An 18,898-nucleotide genomic window follows, 5' to 3' on the forward strand; every position below is an offset into this window, starting at 1 on the left:
TTGCTAAATCTGGCAACACTATACAGGAAGACAAGGACCCTGGTTATTTTGTTCATGGCTGTATCCCCAGCGCTAGAACAGCTCCTGACACGTAGTAAGTAAGCTCTCAATAAATATTTATTGACTGAATGAATGTGTTAATTAATCTGAAACGCGCCTAAACTTTTAACAGCCTGTGTGAGAGTCAGAGAGGCGGAGCCTTCAGACTTGGTTAGTCCAGGGGGCCTGGGCGGCTGATGAACTTTCGAAGTAGGTCGAGCAGCCGGGCGCTTAGCCTGCCCCGCCCGCGCTCCGCAGGATGCAGGACTCCACCCGGCTCAGGTTCGCAGCAGGTCCCGGAAGCCCTCCTGGGGGCGGGGCCACCCTAATCGGCAGGTGGGACCCAGCCCCAGCCGGGGCAGGGCCCCTTTAACGCCCGACCTCTCCGCCACGACTTTCGCCCCGGCGTGACGTCACCCCAGCGGGCGACCAATGGGAGTGCGGCTTACTGGCAGGCGGCGCAGGCGGCCGCTGCCAAAGGGGAAGTGATCTGGGGCTGGAGCGATGGCCCGGGGCTGGAGCTCGCGGCCGCCGCCGCCGCCGCCGCCACCACCAACGCCAACAACAACGTGTCGGGAGCAGCCGCGGCCGAAGCCGGAGCAGGGGCCGGAGTCGCGGCTGGAGTGGGGCCTGCGCGTGTGAGTGGCCGAGAGTTGCCCGTGCCGGAGACCTCAAACTCCGGGCGGGAGCGCTTTCGGTCGGCGGAGCCGCCGTCGCCCGCGGCACCGTGTCCCCAAGGCCCAGACAGCGGGGCGGGGGTCTAGCAGGCGCGGGACTGGCTTCTCTCAGGCCGACCCTTCGAGCCGGGCTCCGGATCTTCCTCGGCCTCGGGCCCCCTTCACGTTCAGGACGGAGGCCGGAGAACGGTGATCATCACACACCCCAGCCGGCTTCCTGGCCCGGGCATTTTCTCTGCGGCCAAGCAGTGTTTGGATTGTAGCTGCTGGGAGCCCCCTCCTGCCGCCACCTCTCCTGCAAGGAAGGGACTGACGCGTTCCCACTTTCTTACTCTGCACCTCCCCACTCTCTTCCCATTCAAGAACGAGTTTCTCTTCCCTCTCCATTGGAAATCCTGCTCCGGAGGTCCAAAACACGTATTTTAAGCGTGCCCTTCCTCACCTCCTGGAGCACCCTTAGAAGTATTGCCTACTTATCCGGGCTGAGAATCCTTCATTTTTGACCTGGCTTTTTTTTCGCCCTTTGGGAGATAAAGGTCCCTCTCCACCCTCTACTAACACTCTGCACCCAAGGCCTTATCCTTTGGGGTCACCAGCTCCTTAGCCATTTCTATGTGATTTCCCCCACCCATCTGAGTTCCAGTTTCCTCTGGGCTCCAATCTCCAGTCCCTGGCGGATCTGGTCAGTCCCACCCCTAGGTGGGAGTGACCAGGGGGCTCTGGCCCAGGATTCCCAACCCTGGAAGGCAGCTCCAAGGCAGGAAGAGAATTGGGCGTCGGGTACGAACCTGGCAGCTCAGGAGTCGGGGCTCCACTCACCCCACACAAAAAGATGAAAAAGCGCAAAGAGCTCAATGCATTGATTGGTTTGGCTGGGGACAGCCGGAGAAAGAAGCCCAAGAAAGGCCCAAGCAGTCACCGCCTGCTTCGCACTGAGCCTCCCGACTCAGACTCTGAGTCCAGCTCCGAAGAGGAAGAGGAATTCGGTGTGGTTGGAAATCGCTCTCGCTTTGCCAAGTGAGTAGTGGTGAAAGGTGGAATGGGAAGAAGGCATCTCCTTGCACTACCAAGGGGCCACATTGACAGGAAGGAGAAAGGAAGTCCTTAGGAAGAAAAAAGGGTGTAGGCCTTGGAAGTCAAAGAGGGAAAAACGGTTTTAGGGAGAAGGTAAGTTCAGATCCTGAATGAAGAATAAGTTAGAGATCTGTCTTTAGGTGTAGAAAGAAAAGCTCCAAATCTGAGGTGGAAATGTGGACTTGGAGAATGTGCCAAGAGCCCAGGGAGTCCTAAAGAAGCAAAGAATGGAGACAGAGGAGCAGAGAAGCTTTGGGGACTAGACTTTTTAAAACAGTGTAGAACAAAGGAGAAGCAGAGACTTTAAGACTGCAAATTATTTCGTTTTTGCACTCTTGATGAGTCTGAATATTGGTGGTGGGGAAATATGGTGAGAGAGATACTGTAGGAAGTATGAGCCTTGAGAGTAGGTGGGGTGGGGGGGCAAAAGAAGAGGCATCATTTTCCCTAGCCATTCATAGGTGGAGAGACCACTAGGCAAATCAAGTAGTAAGATTTGAGGACATTGGGATTGGGGCTCAGGATGGGAAAGGACTAAAGGGAACTTTAAAAGAGTCCTTTGACTCTCTCAGAGCACACTAAAAGAAAAGAGGATTCTGCTGAGGATGTAGAAACAATGGCTAGGCGGAAGGTCGGGGTGCTGACATTGAGTGGTTGGTTGGTTTAAAATGTCTTGTTTTGTTAAAGGAAGAGTTTGATTTCTAATGAGCTTTGTCAGCTTAGGCTGTTAAGGGCAATCCTGGGTTTGGTTATGAAGATCAGTTGAAGTGTTACCTTCATCAGAAGGTACCTGGAGTAGTAACCCTACTAAGTTAGTTTAGACCTTGAAGGTTGGTTGATGTTTTGTGTGAAATCCAGCCCCTTCTATGTTTCCTTACTTCTGAGCCAATAAGCTAGGATACACCAGGTGTCCACTTAAAACTACAGATCCTGTTTCTTTCATTTCTTTTGCAGTAAAACTTGCTCAAAAGTTTATAAAGTTTCAGTAAACTGGAACAAGGTTCCCCGGAGTGAGTGAGTATGTATTTGAGAGAGAAATCAATAGGCAAATTACAGTGCAGAGATGGAATTGCAGAGAAACATTGGTCTTTACACTTTTGTGACCTGAGCTTGTATTCAAAGACCTCCCTCCTGATAATGACAGCTGCAGTGCCTTTAGGTTCTTCCTTTTACCTGCAGGAACTCCTTCTGTTTTATGTGATATTTGAAACCTTTGTATCCAGTAGATGAACCCTTAATAGGTCATATTATTTATTTATTTAAGTGCTTTACCCTACCTCCCCTGGTTAATTCACTGGTTATTCATTTAAAGGAGATAATTGCGTGGCAAAACGTGTACTATTTCTAATAAAGCTATACCCATAATCACTTTTGTACTCTTGAATTTTGAATTTGTCCTCTTGAGCAGGGGAGACTATTTACGATGCTGCAAGATCTGTTATCCGCTCTGTGGTTTTGTCATCCTTGCTGCCTGTGTTGTGGCCTGTGTTGGCTTGGTGTGGATGCAGGTTGCTCTCAAGGAGGATCTGGATGCCCTCAAGGAAAAATTTCGAACAAGTAAGTAAGTGGTTACTCTCTTTTTTTTTTTTTTTTTTTTTTTTTTTGAGACAGGGTCTTGCTCTGTCGCCTAGGCTGGAGTACAGTGGCGCAATCTCGGCTCACTGCAACATCCGCCACCCAGGTTCAAGTGATTCTCATGGTCAGCCTTCTGAGTAACTGGGATTACAGGTGTGTGCCACCACGCCCAGCTAATTTTTTTGTCTTTTTAGTAGAGACGGGGTTTCACCATGTTGGCCAGGCTGGTCTCAAACTCCTGACCTCAGGTGGTCCACCTACCTCAGCCTCCCAAAGTGCTAGGATTACAGGCGTGAGCCACCACACCCGGCAGTGGTCACTCTTTTCAGGGTGTAATCCTGGACTCCTTTCCAGGTTCTGGGACAAAGTCAACCCTGCTGAACGAAGAGTTTTGCCCATTCTAGTGGAGCAATTATACGTTCCTCTCAGTATTTTTATACTCTTTTTGAGCTCTCTGCTTGAATGTTGTAACACTTATTTGTTTTTAAACTCACAAATAAAAGGCAGTGCTTATGCACCAGCGGGACAAGTAGCATCTGAAATAATGGCATTGCAGTCAATGCTTAGCGTGCAAAAGGCAAGAGACTCCTACCCTAGGGGTAGGAGTCTAGAACTTGGTGTAACCTCTACTTATGGCTTGCATCTCCCCGAGCATAAAGTGGCAATGACAACACTGGGCTATTCCTTCCACCTCACAGGGCCATTTGAGAAAGAATGTGGGAGCATCTGTCAAACAATTGCCTCTTTAGAAGGACTGAATAGGAGCATAGGAATGGGCAATAATAAGAGTAGCTAACATTTGTGGAAGGCCTACTCTGTGCCAAGTCTCAAATCATTTTCTTTACAAAATAATCCGGTGAGATGGGTATTATTTTTATTATTTTGTGCTCTTAGAAGGATTAAGTAATTTGTTCAGTGATTAAATATGACAGAGCTGAGCGTCCTCTTGCCCCTTGCTGCCCAAATTCACATTTATAACACTACTGTCTGCACCACTGTTCCTGGTGGCCTTGTAAGCCTATGCACATTTCTTCAAGTGCCTACAGATCTCTTTGATATCAACTTGATCAGTAATCTAAAAGAAGTTTAGTAGAAGAAACAGGAAGAACTGGTTTTCTGCATACTTACCAGTTTTCAAGCTTAGAGCAAGGACTGATAGATTTCTCTCTTTAGCTGTGCTTATACTAGTAACATGATCTGTTTCAAGAAAAAAACATTTAAATACCATTAATGAGTGTTATCATTTTAAAGTTTTAGGAAACTTGAACTAAGTTACATACTCGTGAAGGGCTTACAACAACCATACCTACTTTGAACACTGTGTAACTGTCAGAAGTGTTTATCTCATGAGTGAGTTTTAAAGTTTAAGGAGGTTTTGAAGTCACAGAGTTTTGTATATTCTAAATTGTAAAGTTATATTTTACACATCCAAATTACTTTTTCATTTCTTTTTCTTTTTTTTTTTTTTTTTTTTTTGAGATAAGGTCTTGCTCTGTCACTCAAGCTGGAGTGCAGTGGCATCTGGCTCGTTGCAGCCTTGACTTCATGGGCTCAAGCAGTCCTCCCGTGTCAGCACCCCACACCCCCAATCCCAATAGCTGAAACTACAGGCACGCGCCACCCTCTGCTAATTTTTGTATGTTTGTAAAAGACAGAGTTTTGCTATGTTGCCCAGACTGGTCTCGAACTCCTGGGCTCAAGTGATCTGCCTGCCTCAGCCTCCCGAAGTGCTGGAATTACAACTTTGAGCCATTGTGCTCGGCCCAAATTACTTTTTCCAAAAGGTATGTTTGCATAATAGCTTTGACCGAATTTAACAGAATTTTTTTTTTTTTTTTTTTTTTAGCAACACTGAAACTTTTGGCTCTAGGTTTCAAGGGTTAATCTTCTAAGCAAAGGAACCAGTTTCAACTTAATCACAAATACCCTAACCTTAATAGCATGAGCACACCAGGAAACTGACCACAAGGCTTTCTCAAGGTCATAAAGAAATCTGGCTCCAGAACTGGAATTAAAGTTCTTACTTTCCATCTTAAGCCTAGATTACAGTATCCTCACTTTCCCATCCGAAGCCTAGAAGATTGCAATATCCCAACTTCTCTTGGCTGCCTACAGTTACTCAAGTTTTGAACCCAGCCTAAGAACAGCTAATTTTTAGTGTGTTAATGATGTTTCTAGTGATGTTGCTTAAAAAAAAAATACTGACTTTGGTTTTCTTCTGAGTTTCTGATTCTGGGGCTGGGGATTCAGTATGCCACAATTCTCTGCCAGAATCCTAACCTGGATTACCAATTTTTAGAGTATGGTATAAGAAACAATGAGATATATACCCCATATTTATTTTTCCTCCTTTATAGTTGTCCTTACAGTATTGTACAGTGTCTCTGAGGCCAATTTTTTCTTTGTAAGTAGTAAGCATAACTTGGAAATTAGGTTCTCAGAAACAGTGTTCAACCATAAGTAACCACTGAAGACACCTGTGTGTGCCGTCATCTCTCTGTAGTTAATTGGGTCTCCTAACTACAGCCCTGTAGTTAGTTAGGCTTGTAGTTAAGCTATAGGCTTGTGCTGTAGCTTGTTTTGATCACATATAGCAATTATTTATTTATATATTTCAAAACATTGCTCAATTCACCCATCCAGGGATTCCTTTTTCTGACTGCTCTGTACCTGTGTTTACAGGATACTTATGTAATTTATAGCTTAGCTGAGCTTTTCAGGTAATTTCTTTGGGAATGCAAATAAAGTACTACATTTTAAAAATGTAGTACTTGTACATATAATAGACCTGGCAATCAGTCAACAAATATTTATTGAACACTTGTTAATACCAATCCCTGGAAATACTATATTGTCTTCAGGAGATGTCAAGAATTATACCCTGGATTGCGGACCCTGCTTTCTACCATTGAGCCACATTCCCCTGGGACCCTAACTACATTTGTCAGCCAGCTGAATGAAGCAGATTTGGAATTGTCAGTCCAGCTGTTTTGTTGGCTTTGATTCGCTACCATAGAAATGCCAGCACCTGCAATGTCTTCCTGACATTGCAAAGCAGGACTTCCTGAGGGAGGGTAGGGAATGGGGTGTAGTCAGTCCATAGGCTAAACCATCGTAGACTACTTAGGAGTTATTTTGTGAGAACCAATATCTTGACTAAATGGAACCAATCTTGTTAGGTTTAAATAATCTTTCTTTGAATTATGCTTCTACTTTAAAAAAAAATTTTTTTTTTTTTTTTGGTTGGTTGGTTGGTTGTTTTTGAGATGGAGTTTTGCTCTTGTTACCAAGGCTGGAGTGCAATGGCACGATCTCGGCTCACTGCAACCTCTAACTCCCAGGTTCAAGTGATTCTCCTACCACAGCCTCCTGAGTAGCTGGGAATTACAGGCGCATGCCACCACATGCAGCTAATTTTTTGTATTTTTAGTAGAGACAGGGTTTCACCTTGTTGGCCAGGCTGGTCGCGAACTCCTGACCTCAGGTAATTCACTCTTCTCGGCCTCCCAAAGTGCTGGGATTACAGGCCTGAGCCACCACGCCCTGCCTAAATATATTTTTTAAGGTTAATTTTTTTTTCTTGTTTTTCAAGAAGACAGTGGGATTCACGAACTTGGATAAGACCGCCTGCTTGTCTGGCTTTAATACCTTTTTGAGAAATACAGAACTTCTTGATTTTATTTCTATAAATTTTCCAAGACACTTGCAAGGAAAGGAAGGATTGCTAAAATACCTGAAATAGAAAGCAAAGCAGATAGGCTTGGCCTTTTTTTTTCTTTTTTTTTTTTCTCGTCAAAGAGAAACTTGATCCTTAAGCTAAAAGTACTGACTGGCCCTGAAACTCTTAGCTCAGTATTCTTTTTTCCAAAACCAGATACTTCAAAAAACCTCCACAGTTATTCTAAGGAAGATTCTATTCTCAACCATCCTTTTCTGTCACTCCACTATGAAAGACTTGAGTAAATGAAAAGAAATTTGGAAAAGTATAAATAAATCAGGCACCTCCTTTTCTGGCCATACAGACAAAGTAGTGACTTGGTCATTTAGCACAGAACTTAAAGATGGTCTGTGACCTCTAAAGTATACTAGAAAAAGTACTGGTCCTAGGAGCAGAAGGTTTGACTTTTTGAATTCTGGCTTTGCAAAACTAGCTGTAAAACTTAGACAAGTCACTTATTCTTTCTGGGCCTTCACTTTCTCATCTATAAAACATAAAGATGTATTTGTGCTACCAAAGCACTTTGGGCATTCCTCTGTCATAACATCGGTCACACTGTATAGTAATTCTGTGACCGTGCCTGGCTCCCCACTAGACTGAGAGCTTCAGGGTCTTTTGTATATACTAGTGCCAGTGCAGGGATGGACACATGGTGGGGGCTTAATAACAAGTTGTTGAATAATTAATACATAAAATTTTATTGCAAACTGGAAAGACATTGTATAAATATAAAATATTGCTGTCAGCAATATGTTTACTATTTGAGTGGTATATGTTTACATTTTTCCATTTCCTCATCTTAAAGATTAGGAAATCAAAAGAACTAGGTAAATTCTTTTGAGCATTAACGTACAAAATTTTAAGTTGTTTGCTTCCTTTGTTGGAAAAACATGAATTAGTGATCAGAAGTTGTTTGTTTGCTACACTTCCTCCCATTTATGTAATAAAAGTACCTCTACTTGACTTGTCTCTCCTAAAAAGCTCCAAACCAGATAATCATTGTGATCCCCTCTTGGCTCATAGAGGCCTCAGGATCCAGAATATTTTCAGGGCTGGTCAGCTTTATGTGTTTCTTAGTTAATAATTGTAACCCAGGTTATTTATGTATTTGTCTATTTCCTCTTCCACTCCTACCTCCTAGTTCATGCGTATAGACTGCAGGAAAGAGAGACTTCGCCCCTTGCCCCTTCGGGGTACCTGAGTATGGCAGATGTTTGTTGGATGAGTTTTTCTTTATAACCTAACTGAAAATGTATAGGAAATTCAGTGAAATGAATTTAGACTGGCTGGTAAAATGTTTTTACTGTATGAGATAGATATATTCCTGTAAACCATGTGTAAATCAAGTGCTACATTAAAAGCACCTGCTGGGAACTACTGGGCAAAAGGAAATCAGTATGTGGAAGAAACATCCACACCCCCATGTTTATTATAGCATTATTCACAATAGCCAATATATAGAATCAACCTAGGTGTCCAACAGCAGATGGATGAAGAAAATGTAGTATATATACACAGTAGAATACTATTCAGCCATAAAAAAGAATGAAATCCTGTCATTCTCGGCAATATGGATGGAACTGAAGGACATTGTTAAGTGAAATGAGCTGGGAACGGAAAGTTAAACACTGCATGTTCTCACTCATATGTGGAAGATAAGAAAAGTTTATCTCACTGGGTATGGTAACTCACGCCTGTAATCCCAACAACTAAGGAGGCTGAGGCAGAAGGATCACTTGAGCCCAGGGGTTCGAGACCAGCCCAGGGAAGCATAGCAAGACACCATCTCTAAAAAAATTAAAAATAGCTGGGCGTGGTGGCACAAGCTTGTAGTCCCAGCTACTCAGGAGGCTGAGGCAGAAGGATCGCCTGAGCCCAGGAGTTTGAAGCTGCAGTGAGCTATGATCATGCCACTGCCTTCCAGCCTAGGTAACAGAGATCTCATGTCTAAACAAAATAAAAATATATTTCAAAAAAATTTGATTCTATAGAAGTAAAAAATACAACAGAGGATACTAGAGACTGAGAAGAATAGGGGAAGAAGGGATAGGGAGAGATTGGTTAAAGGATGAAAAATTACAGCTAGATAGGAGGAGAAAGTTCTAGTGTTATGTACCACTGTAGCATGACTAGAGTTAACACTAGATAGTTCCAAATAGCTATAAGGAGGATATCAAATATTCCCGACACAAAGAAATGATAAATGTTTGAGATGATGGATATGCTAATTACTCTGATCACTATACATTACATGTATGGAAACATTGCTGTGTACCCTGTAAATATGTACAATTACCATATATCAATTTTTTTTTAATGTTAAAGCATGTAGGAAGTCTGTCATTATAATGAAGCCCTTTGGCAAACATTTTTGGAAAATGAATAAATATATCTCATTTCTTTTAATTATTCTGAATTTTCAGTAGTAAGCTTGCTTAAAATAAGGATACCACCATCACTCCTCATTTTGTGGGGGATCTTGTTAAATGTGTTTGGGTTTTTTATTTGGTTTTGTTTGTTTGTTTGTTTTTGAGATGGAGTCTTGCTCCGGCCGCACAGGCTGGAGTGCGGTGGCAAGATCTGGGCTCAACACAACCTCCACCTCCCAGATTCAAGTGATTCTCCTTCCTCAGCCTCCCGAGTAACTGGGATTACAGGCATGCCCCACCACGCCTGGCTAATTTTTGTATTTTTAGTAGAGACAGGGTTTTGCCATGTTGACCAGGCTGGTCTCAAACTCCTCACCTCAGGTGATCCACCCACCTTGGCCTCCCAAAGTGCTAGGATTACAGGTGTGAGCCACCGCACCCAGCCTGGGTTATTTGTTGAGGGTTTTTTTTGTTTAACTTAATAGTATAACATTAACTCCATTTCATACCCTGCAATTATTTCACAGAACAAGCATTTGAACCCTTCTGAGTACCTGGCTCTGTGCTGGCTGCTGGAAATGCATACCCAAGTTAGATCTAGTCTTTGTCCTCAAGCATCTCACCATTTGGTAGAGGAGACCGATGAGTAAAGTTACAGTACCACGTGTTAAGTGCATGGTAGAATTTGGAGTGAAAAGAGGTGCAGTGGTCCGAGTGTCCTGGCTGTTGGTGCTGAATCTTAAAAGGAATGAACTAGGCCAAAGTGGTAGAAATAAAGAAGAGACAAGCCAAGGGCATCTAGGCAAAAACCATAGCATGTGCAAGGGTCATGAGGCTTCAAAGGTTAGTGTGTCAGGAAGATCAGCTTGGCCACAAGTAGGTTGAAGAGGTAGGTAAAGTGATGAGAAATGTAATTGGAAGTTAAGCAAAGGCGAAATATTTATTCAGATGATAAATATTGATTGAGTGCTTAAAATTTTAATTTTAATTAACATTTTAATGTGTCAGGAGTGTTCTAAGTATAGAAGTGAACAAAATAGCACATGAACAAATGAACAAAATGTAGCTGACCATGTAGAAATGAACAAAATAGTCTTGGAGCTTACATTTTAGGAAGTTATTTTATATGGGTCTTTTATGCCAGTTTTTAGTTTTAAGGAAGCATATAATAACTAAGGCGGTCTGTGGCTTTAAAAAAAAAAAAAGGATGTAGGTTTTATTCTGGAGGACCAGCCATTATTAATATTTTATTTTCTATGAAAAGGGAAAATGCTCTTTAAAGAAAGAAGAGAAAGCATTGTTTCAGGCCTCTGCCTTCAGGCTGGCAAATCCCTAAACCATTCAGGAGCTATTGTTTCCCAAAAGAAAGGCCAAATATCACACTATACTTCACCTAGCATATTCTTTTATCTTCTATTTCATTTTGAGTTTTGGGGTGATTTAAGACTTAAGAAAATACTGTTTACTACTTATGAAAAAGATTAAAAATCTTAGTCCTCGTAACAGCATTCGAAAGGTGGTAAAACCTCCCCCTTGCAGTTGACTAAGGTAGAAAAAGATTTAAGCATTTAGAAATATAACTTATAATCTCACCTTGGGCATTAATGGAGTAGATTTATAAATCTTAATTGACTAATCTAAAAGCTCCTTAATTGAGCTGGTCAGTACTTAGCATTTATCATCTATGACCAGCTATCTTAAGTGCTTTGTAGCCATTCTCTCACTTAATATTAACAGTCCTGTGAAAGTATATTTTATCGCTGTATTACAGATGAGGAAACTGAGCTCTAAGAATTTGAGTAATTTGCTCAAGATCATAGTAAGTCACAGAATTGAGATTCAAAGCCAACTCTTTCTGCTCACATTCTGTTATGATTTTTAGTTGGCTAACTTTTAAAAGTTGCATTGCCAGCAGTGAAATAGCCCCAGTTAAAATGGGAGCTTTAGTGTGAAAGATATATATTTACATAAATAAAAGAACAATGTGAGAATTAACTTTTATTAATCCATCATCTTTCCTACTGTTTGATGATTTTTTCATCTTAGGACCATGAGGGCACTTTATGCTAGTTATGATTGTTCTTATTTTGTCTTTTTAGTGGAATCTAATCAGAAAAGCTCATTCCAAGAAATCCCCAAACTTAATGAAGAACTACTCAGCAAGCAAAAACAACTTGAGAAGATTGAATCTGGAGAGATGGGTTTGAACAAAGTCTGGATAAACATCACAGAAATGAATAAGCAGGTAGTAAAAGTTTGATTTTTGCTGTGTAAGCTATGAATATTTGGTTGTTTAGTATGAATAGGATATAGAGAATTGTAGGTATAGGGAATTCATTTCAGTTTGTTTTACTTTTTGAAATGGGGTTTTGCATACTGTAATCCCAGCATGTTAAAGTCAGGTAAAATAGTTACGCATTTACCAAATATTTAAAATGTTAATCCTTTCTGCAAAAGAAAATAATTCTACTAAATACAGCAGTTGAGAGAAAGTTGGAAGTTTCTTGAATCACCCTTTCCTACATAGTAGAGTAGGTGTCAAATAAAAAAGGAGTGTCATCTAACCCCCAAGAAAAGTAGATAACCCATTTTTATTAGCTAATGAGAGCTTATTTCATTTGAGTTTACAAAATCTGGAAATCATCAATAGTAGTCATTCTAAGAATAGCTTAGGAGTGGGTGATGGAGTTGGTTAAATACCTTGGTCAGTCAAATAAGCCTAGATACAACATAAACTTTTCCAGTCCCTAAATTGACCAGAGTTGAGTAGACATTGATTCCAGAAGTGGGACTCTGCCAGAGAATAAAGGCTTATTCTAAGGATGTTGATCAAGCATCTTGTATGTATAAGGATACCATATTTGTCACAGGGTAACTATAGCCCCATCCCTACTTTTTCCATTTAGTTAGGAAATGTATATGTGTAGAAAAGAAAAGTCAAGTACCAGATGAATGACACACATGCAAAGTGCTTAAAAATAGATATTATTTTTCTTGGGGCTAAGAAGGTATTGTCTTCTTCAGAGTAGAATCACAAAGTTCAGAATGAGCCAGTAGTGACAAGGAGTGCTGTGCTAGAAGAAAGTGCTTGCAAATATATCTGAAGCCACACCTTTCGGCAATGGTCCAGGAGTGGGGCAGTTCAGCACTTAAGACCAATGATAAATAGTGTGGGGCAGTGGCTTCCAAACTTTTGCCTGGAACCTGCAGTAAAAAATGTTTTACATCATTACCCAGTAAACGCATGCATACCTATTTGTAACTGACATAAACGTTTCTGAAACAGTAGCTCACTCTTAATGTGTATGGTGCCTTATGACACTTTCCATTCAGTTCTATTTAATCTTTCAAAATTATTCATGAAATAATTCATGAGTTACAGCCTTCTAGTATTTACCCTCTGTCCTTTACCTTTGGACTGTAAGTAATTAGAGAAAAGCAGGTATTCACCCCTTTTTTGCAAAAAGGATGGGGAAATTGGCCTTGCCTAAATTCACACAGCAAATTACATCAGGTGAAAGTAGACTACATTGAAGCACTGAAAGATAATCAGCATCTCTCCTGGGGCAAACTGGGGATTCCATATAGGTAGCCAGCCATGTAGTTTACCATTCTGAGAGGAGGATGATACCGTTCGGCATGAAAAGGCAAAGTCAGCTATCTATTTTTCATCTCGTTCTTGTAAACTGACATTATAGGAAGAGTCAAAGGGGATATTGGTACATGGTGGGAGAAAACACATAGATTTTCAAATCTTTGGTACATATGTTGGTTTCTGAGTTCTCTTTAACCAGGAAGCTAGACACAAAATAATCATTTTATTCTTAGCCTGCCATTATTTTTAATGCAAGAAGCACCTGAGAAGGCAGATACAGTAAATCTCAATGTCATTGATAGGTTTTTGGAAACTGTAAACTTAAGTAAATGGCATATAATGAAACCAGTTTTATCATAGGCTAATTAATATAAACAAGACTTAAGGTCAGGTGTGGTGGCTCACACCTGTAATCCCAACACTTTGGGAGGCCAAGGTGGGAGAATCACTTGATCCAAGGAGTTCCAGATCAGCCTGGGCAACAAAGCAAGACCCTGTCTCTAGAAAAAAATAAAAATAATTAGCCGGGCATGGTGGCATACACCTTTAGTCCCAGTAACTGAGGAGTCTGCAGCAGGAGGATTGCTTGAGCCTTTGAGTTTGAAGCTGCAGTGAGCTGTAATCGTGTCACTGCACTCTAGCCTGGGCAACAGAGCAAGACCCTGTCTCAAAAAAAAGAAAAAAAAAGTTAAATTCCTAGGGCACATTTCTGGCCACAAAAAAAAATCACTACACTTCTAGATAAAGACCAAAACACATCTAGTATTCAACATTGAAATAAAAGTGAGCGATACATACATTTACAAAAGATGAATAAAAGCAAGTAAAATATTTATCCGTTTATTTCAGTGCAGGGTCGGGTCATGAGTGGCCAGAGCCTATCCTGCTTAGGGTACAAAACAGGAAACAGCCCTGGACAGGACGCCACCCCCATCGCAGGGCTTACTCGTACACACACTCACACTCAGACTGGGACTGTTTACACATGCCAACTAACCTAACATGCACGGTTTTGTGATGTGGGAGTACCTGGAGAAAACCCATGCCAACATGAGGAGAACATGCAAACAGACAGTGGCCCCAGCCAGGAGTCAGATTTTTTTCCCATCAACGTTATAACCAAATGACATTGGACAAAATATTATTCAAGAACCTGCTATAAATAGGAAAGTTTGCTTCTGTCCTAGGGCTTCATCTATGAAACTGGAAGAGATTGCAGTGAAACCCTTTCCATTTCAGCATCAATATGCCTTCAAAGATGCTGGGACTGACTTATGAAGCCAGCCTGATAACAGAGGACTTCACCATGAGCGCAGGCCCAGAGCATTGGTGATGGGAAAGCAGAGACTTGTGTTGTTTCCTAAGGGAGCTCAGCACTCTCTGTCTGAGTGGTTTTCTAAAATTAATGTTACACATCTCTGATGGTCTGTTGAAGTCAGAGGCATCTGTCCTAAACCAAAGTAGGTAGAAAAATTAAAGTAATATTTAACTATGTTTCCATATCTAAACATAACTGTCACTTAAGATGCAGTGGCAGTTGTTTTAGAAGCAATTCAAACTGGCTCAAACAAGAAGCGTTATTATATCACTTAACGAGAACTGTTCTTATCACAATGTAAGTTGAAGTTAATATAATCTGAAAAAAAAGCCATTAGTTTGAAAAAAAAAAAGTTAAAATCAAATCTTCCCTTGAAAAAGCTTTAAATTAGTAGTTGAAATCTAATTTACTTTTCTGTTTTATTCATGAAACCTCTGGTTTTATACTCATTCCCTCTTGACTGTTATAGGGAGTCTCCTTCCTTGAAGACATTATTCAACAATTACCTAGCTGCTTTTATGGAGCTAGGCTTTGGATTCTGTCTAAATCCATTCGGGCTGCTATAACAAAATATCGTAGACTACGTAACTTAAAAACAACAGGGGCTGGGAAGTCCAAGATAAGGCACCAGCAGATTTGGTGTCTGGTGGAGGCTCATTATTTCATACATGGCACTTTCTTGCTGTGTCCTCACATGGCAGAACAGAATGGGCAAACAAGCTCTCTGACCTTTTTTTTTTTTTTTTTTTTGAGACACAATCTCACTGTGTCACCCAGGCTGGGGTGCAGTGATGCAATCACAGCTCAGTGTGCAGCCTCGACCTCCCAGGCTCGAGTGATCCTCCCACCTCAGTCTCTGGAGTAGCTGGGACTACAGGCACGCACCACCATGTCTGGCTAATTTTTTTTCTTTCTCTTTCTCTCTCTTTTTTTTTTTTTTTTTTTTTATAGAGACAGGGTCTCACTATTTCCCGGCTAGTTGCAAACTCCTGCGATCAAGTGATCCTCCCACCTTAGCCTCCCAAAGTGCTGGGATTACACATGTGAGCCACTGCCCCCAGTTCCCTCAAGGATCTTATAATCAGATGGAAGAAATAGAAAAGTAAACAGTTGTAAAGCAGCCTGATAAGCAAAAAGAAATAGGTCCAAATGAGTATTGTGAGGGCATTTTTAAGTATGTATCTCACCTAGATTGGAGCCAGGTGAGATTTCCTAGAGATCTTGAACTGAGTCCTGAAGGGCAAATAGGAGTTGGCCAGCTGAATTCTACAGAAAGAGAGAAGAATATTTTAGGTAGAACATTAGTGCAGTTGATCCTCATAATTTATCAATTCTGTACTTGGTAAATTTATTTGTAATCTCAAAATCTATACTTGTGGCACTTTTGCAGTCATTCATCAACACATGCAGAGCAGCAAGGAATTTGAGTCACCCAGCATGCATATTTACAGCTGAGTTTGAACAAGGTGACATGCTGCCTTCTTGGTTCAGCTCTCATACTGTAAACAGTGTCTTTTTCACAATATATTTAATGCCATATTTTTTATATTTTTGTGCTGTTTTTGGTGATTTCCATGTTCAAAAATGTCCCTCAGCCATAGTGCTAACGTGTTGTCTATTGTTCCAAAGTACAGGGAGACTGTGATGTTCCCTATGGAAAAAATACATGTGTTAGATAGGCTTCTTTCAGGCATGGGTTATGGTTCTGCTGGCTGTGGGTTCAATGCTAATGAGTCAACAATATGCATTAAATAAGGTGTCTTTAAACAGAAATACATATACAACAAGGTTATGTATTGTATTGATCAGTTTAAAAAAATTGAGCAGGCCGGGCACAGTGGCTTATGCCTATAATCCCAGCACTTTGGGAGGCCGAGGTGGGTGGATCACGAGGTCAGGAGTTCGAGACCAGCCTGGCCAACATGGTGAAACCCTGTCTCTACTAAAAATACAAAAATTAGCCAGGCCTGGTGGCGAGCACCTGTAATCCCAGCTACCTGGGAGGCTAAAGCAGGAGAATCACTTGAACCCGAGAGGCAGAGGTTGCAGTGAGCTGAGATCGTGCCATTGCACTCCAGCCTGGGCGACAAGAGCAAGACTCTGTCTCAAAAAAAAAAAAAAGTATGAGCAGAGGACTCACAGGAACCTAACCTGTGTTTCCCCAAGGAACAGTTGTTCAATATTCACTAATTGAATGTTTGTTGCAAGTTTTCTAGAACATAACTACCACTAATAATGAGAATTGACTATATGTGCAAAAGTATAGATGAATGAAAACATGGTATGTTCAGGGAATTTTAGTCACTCATTATAGCTACAGTATGGTTTGGTAAAAAAGGCCAGAGATAAGTAAGTCAGCAAGAGCCGTATCAAGAAGGACCTTGAGTGCCCTTCTCCTATAGTACTCTGTGTAGCTCTCTTTTAGCACTCAGTCCAAATACCTTATGTGATGCTTATTTGCATATACTTCTAATTGCACTAGAAAGGTGTACACTGTGCTCTAAGCCTTAAGCATGATGGTAAAGAAAACGATGGCAATGATGATGATAACGATGATGGTATTGACGATAACTGCCATTCATTAAATGCTTTCTTTGTGCCAGCCATTATTAGGTGCACTGCACATGTGATCTCCTTTCTTGGCTTCTACAGTCCTATGAAGTAGGAGATGTTCTCTCCATTTTACAGTTAAGAACACTGAGGTTCAAAGAAGTTAAGTAGCTTGTCCACAGTCACTCAGCTGTGTAGCAATACTAAAAGTAAAATATTCAAGTCCTGGAAGCCTCTCTTCTTTCCAGCTTCCCATGCTGCGTTACATCTTGGTAGCCCCTGTAGGATTCAGTAGGTGCTCAGTAGATAAAGCTGGAAGGATATGATGCTGAGTCCCTGCTAGGACTAATAATCACTCATCATTGATGATTGTCTGTTTTAATAACTTTTTCTTTACTATTTAAAGGACACTTAACTTCAACCCCAAAGCAAAAAAGCAGCATTTCCAACTTTATAGTATAAAATGATGTATTAAGCAAATGGTCTACTGTAGCTATTTTTAATTTTTCTAATGAAAAGTCATGTAATATGCATAAAAGTCATGACTCATCTTTTGGCTGGAATATGGATTTTTCTTAATGGGTTCTATTTAATTCAACTTTTTAGACTCTGAATTCCAAAGTGTGACTTTTCTAATGCCTGAATCTGATCTGACATTCTAGAATGCATCTGTTAGAGGCCAGAGCAATTCCAGAGAAGGTAATGGGAGGGTGCCTCATCTCCATTTTAGTTACATATATAAGCTTTGCTATAGCTTTCCACAGATGTTGGCATTATTTTACTGAAGAGAGAAATGCTAGAAGACGGAATCCAGCTTTGTAATTTATGGGTTAAATAGCCAAGTCCTAGGGAACAGTGGGTGATCCAGGTTTTATGAGTAAGAAGACCTAAGTGATGTTTGGTACCTGGAAAGTTAATGGTCAGCTCTCCAGAGCATGCTTTTGCAGTGAGGCAGCTGATACACTAGGCATAGAGTGTTTGCAGCACAGAGAAAAGTGCAGCAGCACCTCACTCGATCCTGCTGGCATTGGCTTTCAGCTGCTTCTTAACTTTGGGTGAAACGGCAGCTGCCAACCAGTCACGCTGGCTTTTTGTGAGACCACTACCATTCCCGAGATACTTCTGATTAGCCATGCACTCTGCCATAGCCTCAGGAGGTTGGAACTTTCAGTACCTGGAAGAAGAGTTTTTACCCAAAGAACAGCTTCTTCCTTTAGGATCTGGCCAGTTGTCAGTGGAGGAAGGCGTTTGTCCCCTCAGGTGGCTGAAAGGTAACCACATAATTGATAGAGTATTAGGAATAACTATAGTCTTGCCCTTCAAACTGATCTTGAACCAACTGTGTACATACTTTGGGGCACTAAGGAAAACATACCTGGGGCAGGAACCCTTCCTAGCATTTTATGATTGGCCATGTTACAGTGGTCTCGGAAAGCCCCGTGAGGGCATGGAAGAAAGGGTCAGCCAAGAAAACCCATCAAACCCTTTGCAAAGTTATGTGGCGTCTTTTTCCTGTGTGTGTATTTCTTTCTATCTTTTGTCTTTTTAAAAATTTCTTAAGTAATTTGTGAGTGGATTCTTATATAAGGTTTAAACTATAAAACACATACAGAAATCCTATGAAAATTTTCCTTCAATTCCCATCTCTGTGCTCCCATCTCACATGCACACACACACACACACACACACACTCTCTCTCTCTCTCTCTCTCTCTCTCTCTCTCTCTCTCTCTCTCATGCTCCCATAGGTGTCCAGTCAGTAATGTGGGCTGCATCCTCCTAGTTCTCTATTTACAAAATCATAATAGTTTTTAGTATGAATTAGCCTATGGGTTAACATGCGTGTGTGTTTGTAAATAAATAAGGTCATTCAATATATGTTCTGCAGCTTGCTTTTCCACTGAATATATGCACATTCTTAGTGATACACATTTAAATTGTTTCTAGTATTTTGCTGTTACAAATAAGGAAAAATTATTTTAAA

The 18,898-nt window shown here is 41.2% G+C and overlaps 1 protein-coding gene across 4 annotated transcripts in view; it reads left to right on the forward strand.

Moving 5' to 3' along the window:
- Positions 1-460: 460 nt before the first annotated feature.
- Positions 461-18,898, forward strand: part of EFCAB14 (EF-hand calcium binding domain 14) — a 43,942-nt gene continuing 25,504 nt past the window's right edge. The window contains exons 1-3 of one of the 4 annotated variants that reach the window (XM_016962440.4): positions 461-1,733; positions 3,199-3,347; positions 11,552-11,697. In XM_016962440.4, the coding sequence (XP_016817929.2) occupies positions 1,549-1,733; positions 3,199-3,347; positions 11,552-11,697 (480 nt within the window). In that variant the 5' untranslated portion in view covers positions 461-1,548. The remainder of the gene's footprint in view (positions 1,734-3,198; positions 3,348-11,551; positions 11,698-18,898) is intronic. The other 3 variants (XM_016962430.4, XM_016962424.4, XM_016962436.4) reach the window with 3 other exon arrangements.

This window comes from Pan troglodytes, chromosome 1 (assembly GCF_028858775.2).
Source record: "Pan troglodytes isolate AG18354 chromosome 1, NHGRI_mPanTro3-v2.0_pri, whole genome shotgun sequence".
Taxonomy (NCBI): Eukaryota; Metazoa; Chordata; class Mammalia; order Primates; family Hominidae; genus Pan; species Pan troglodytes.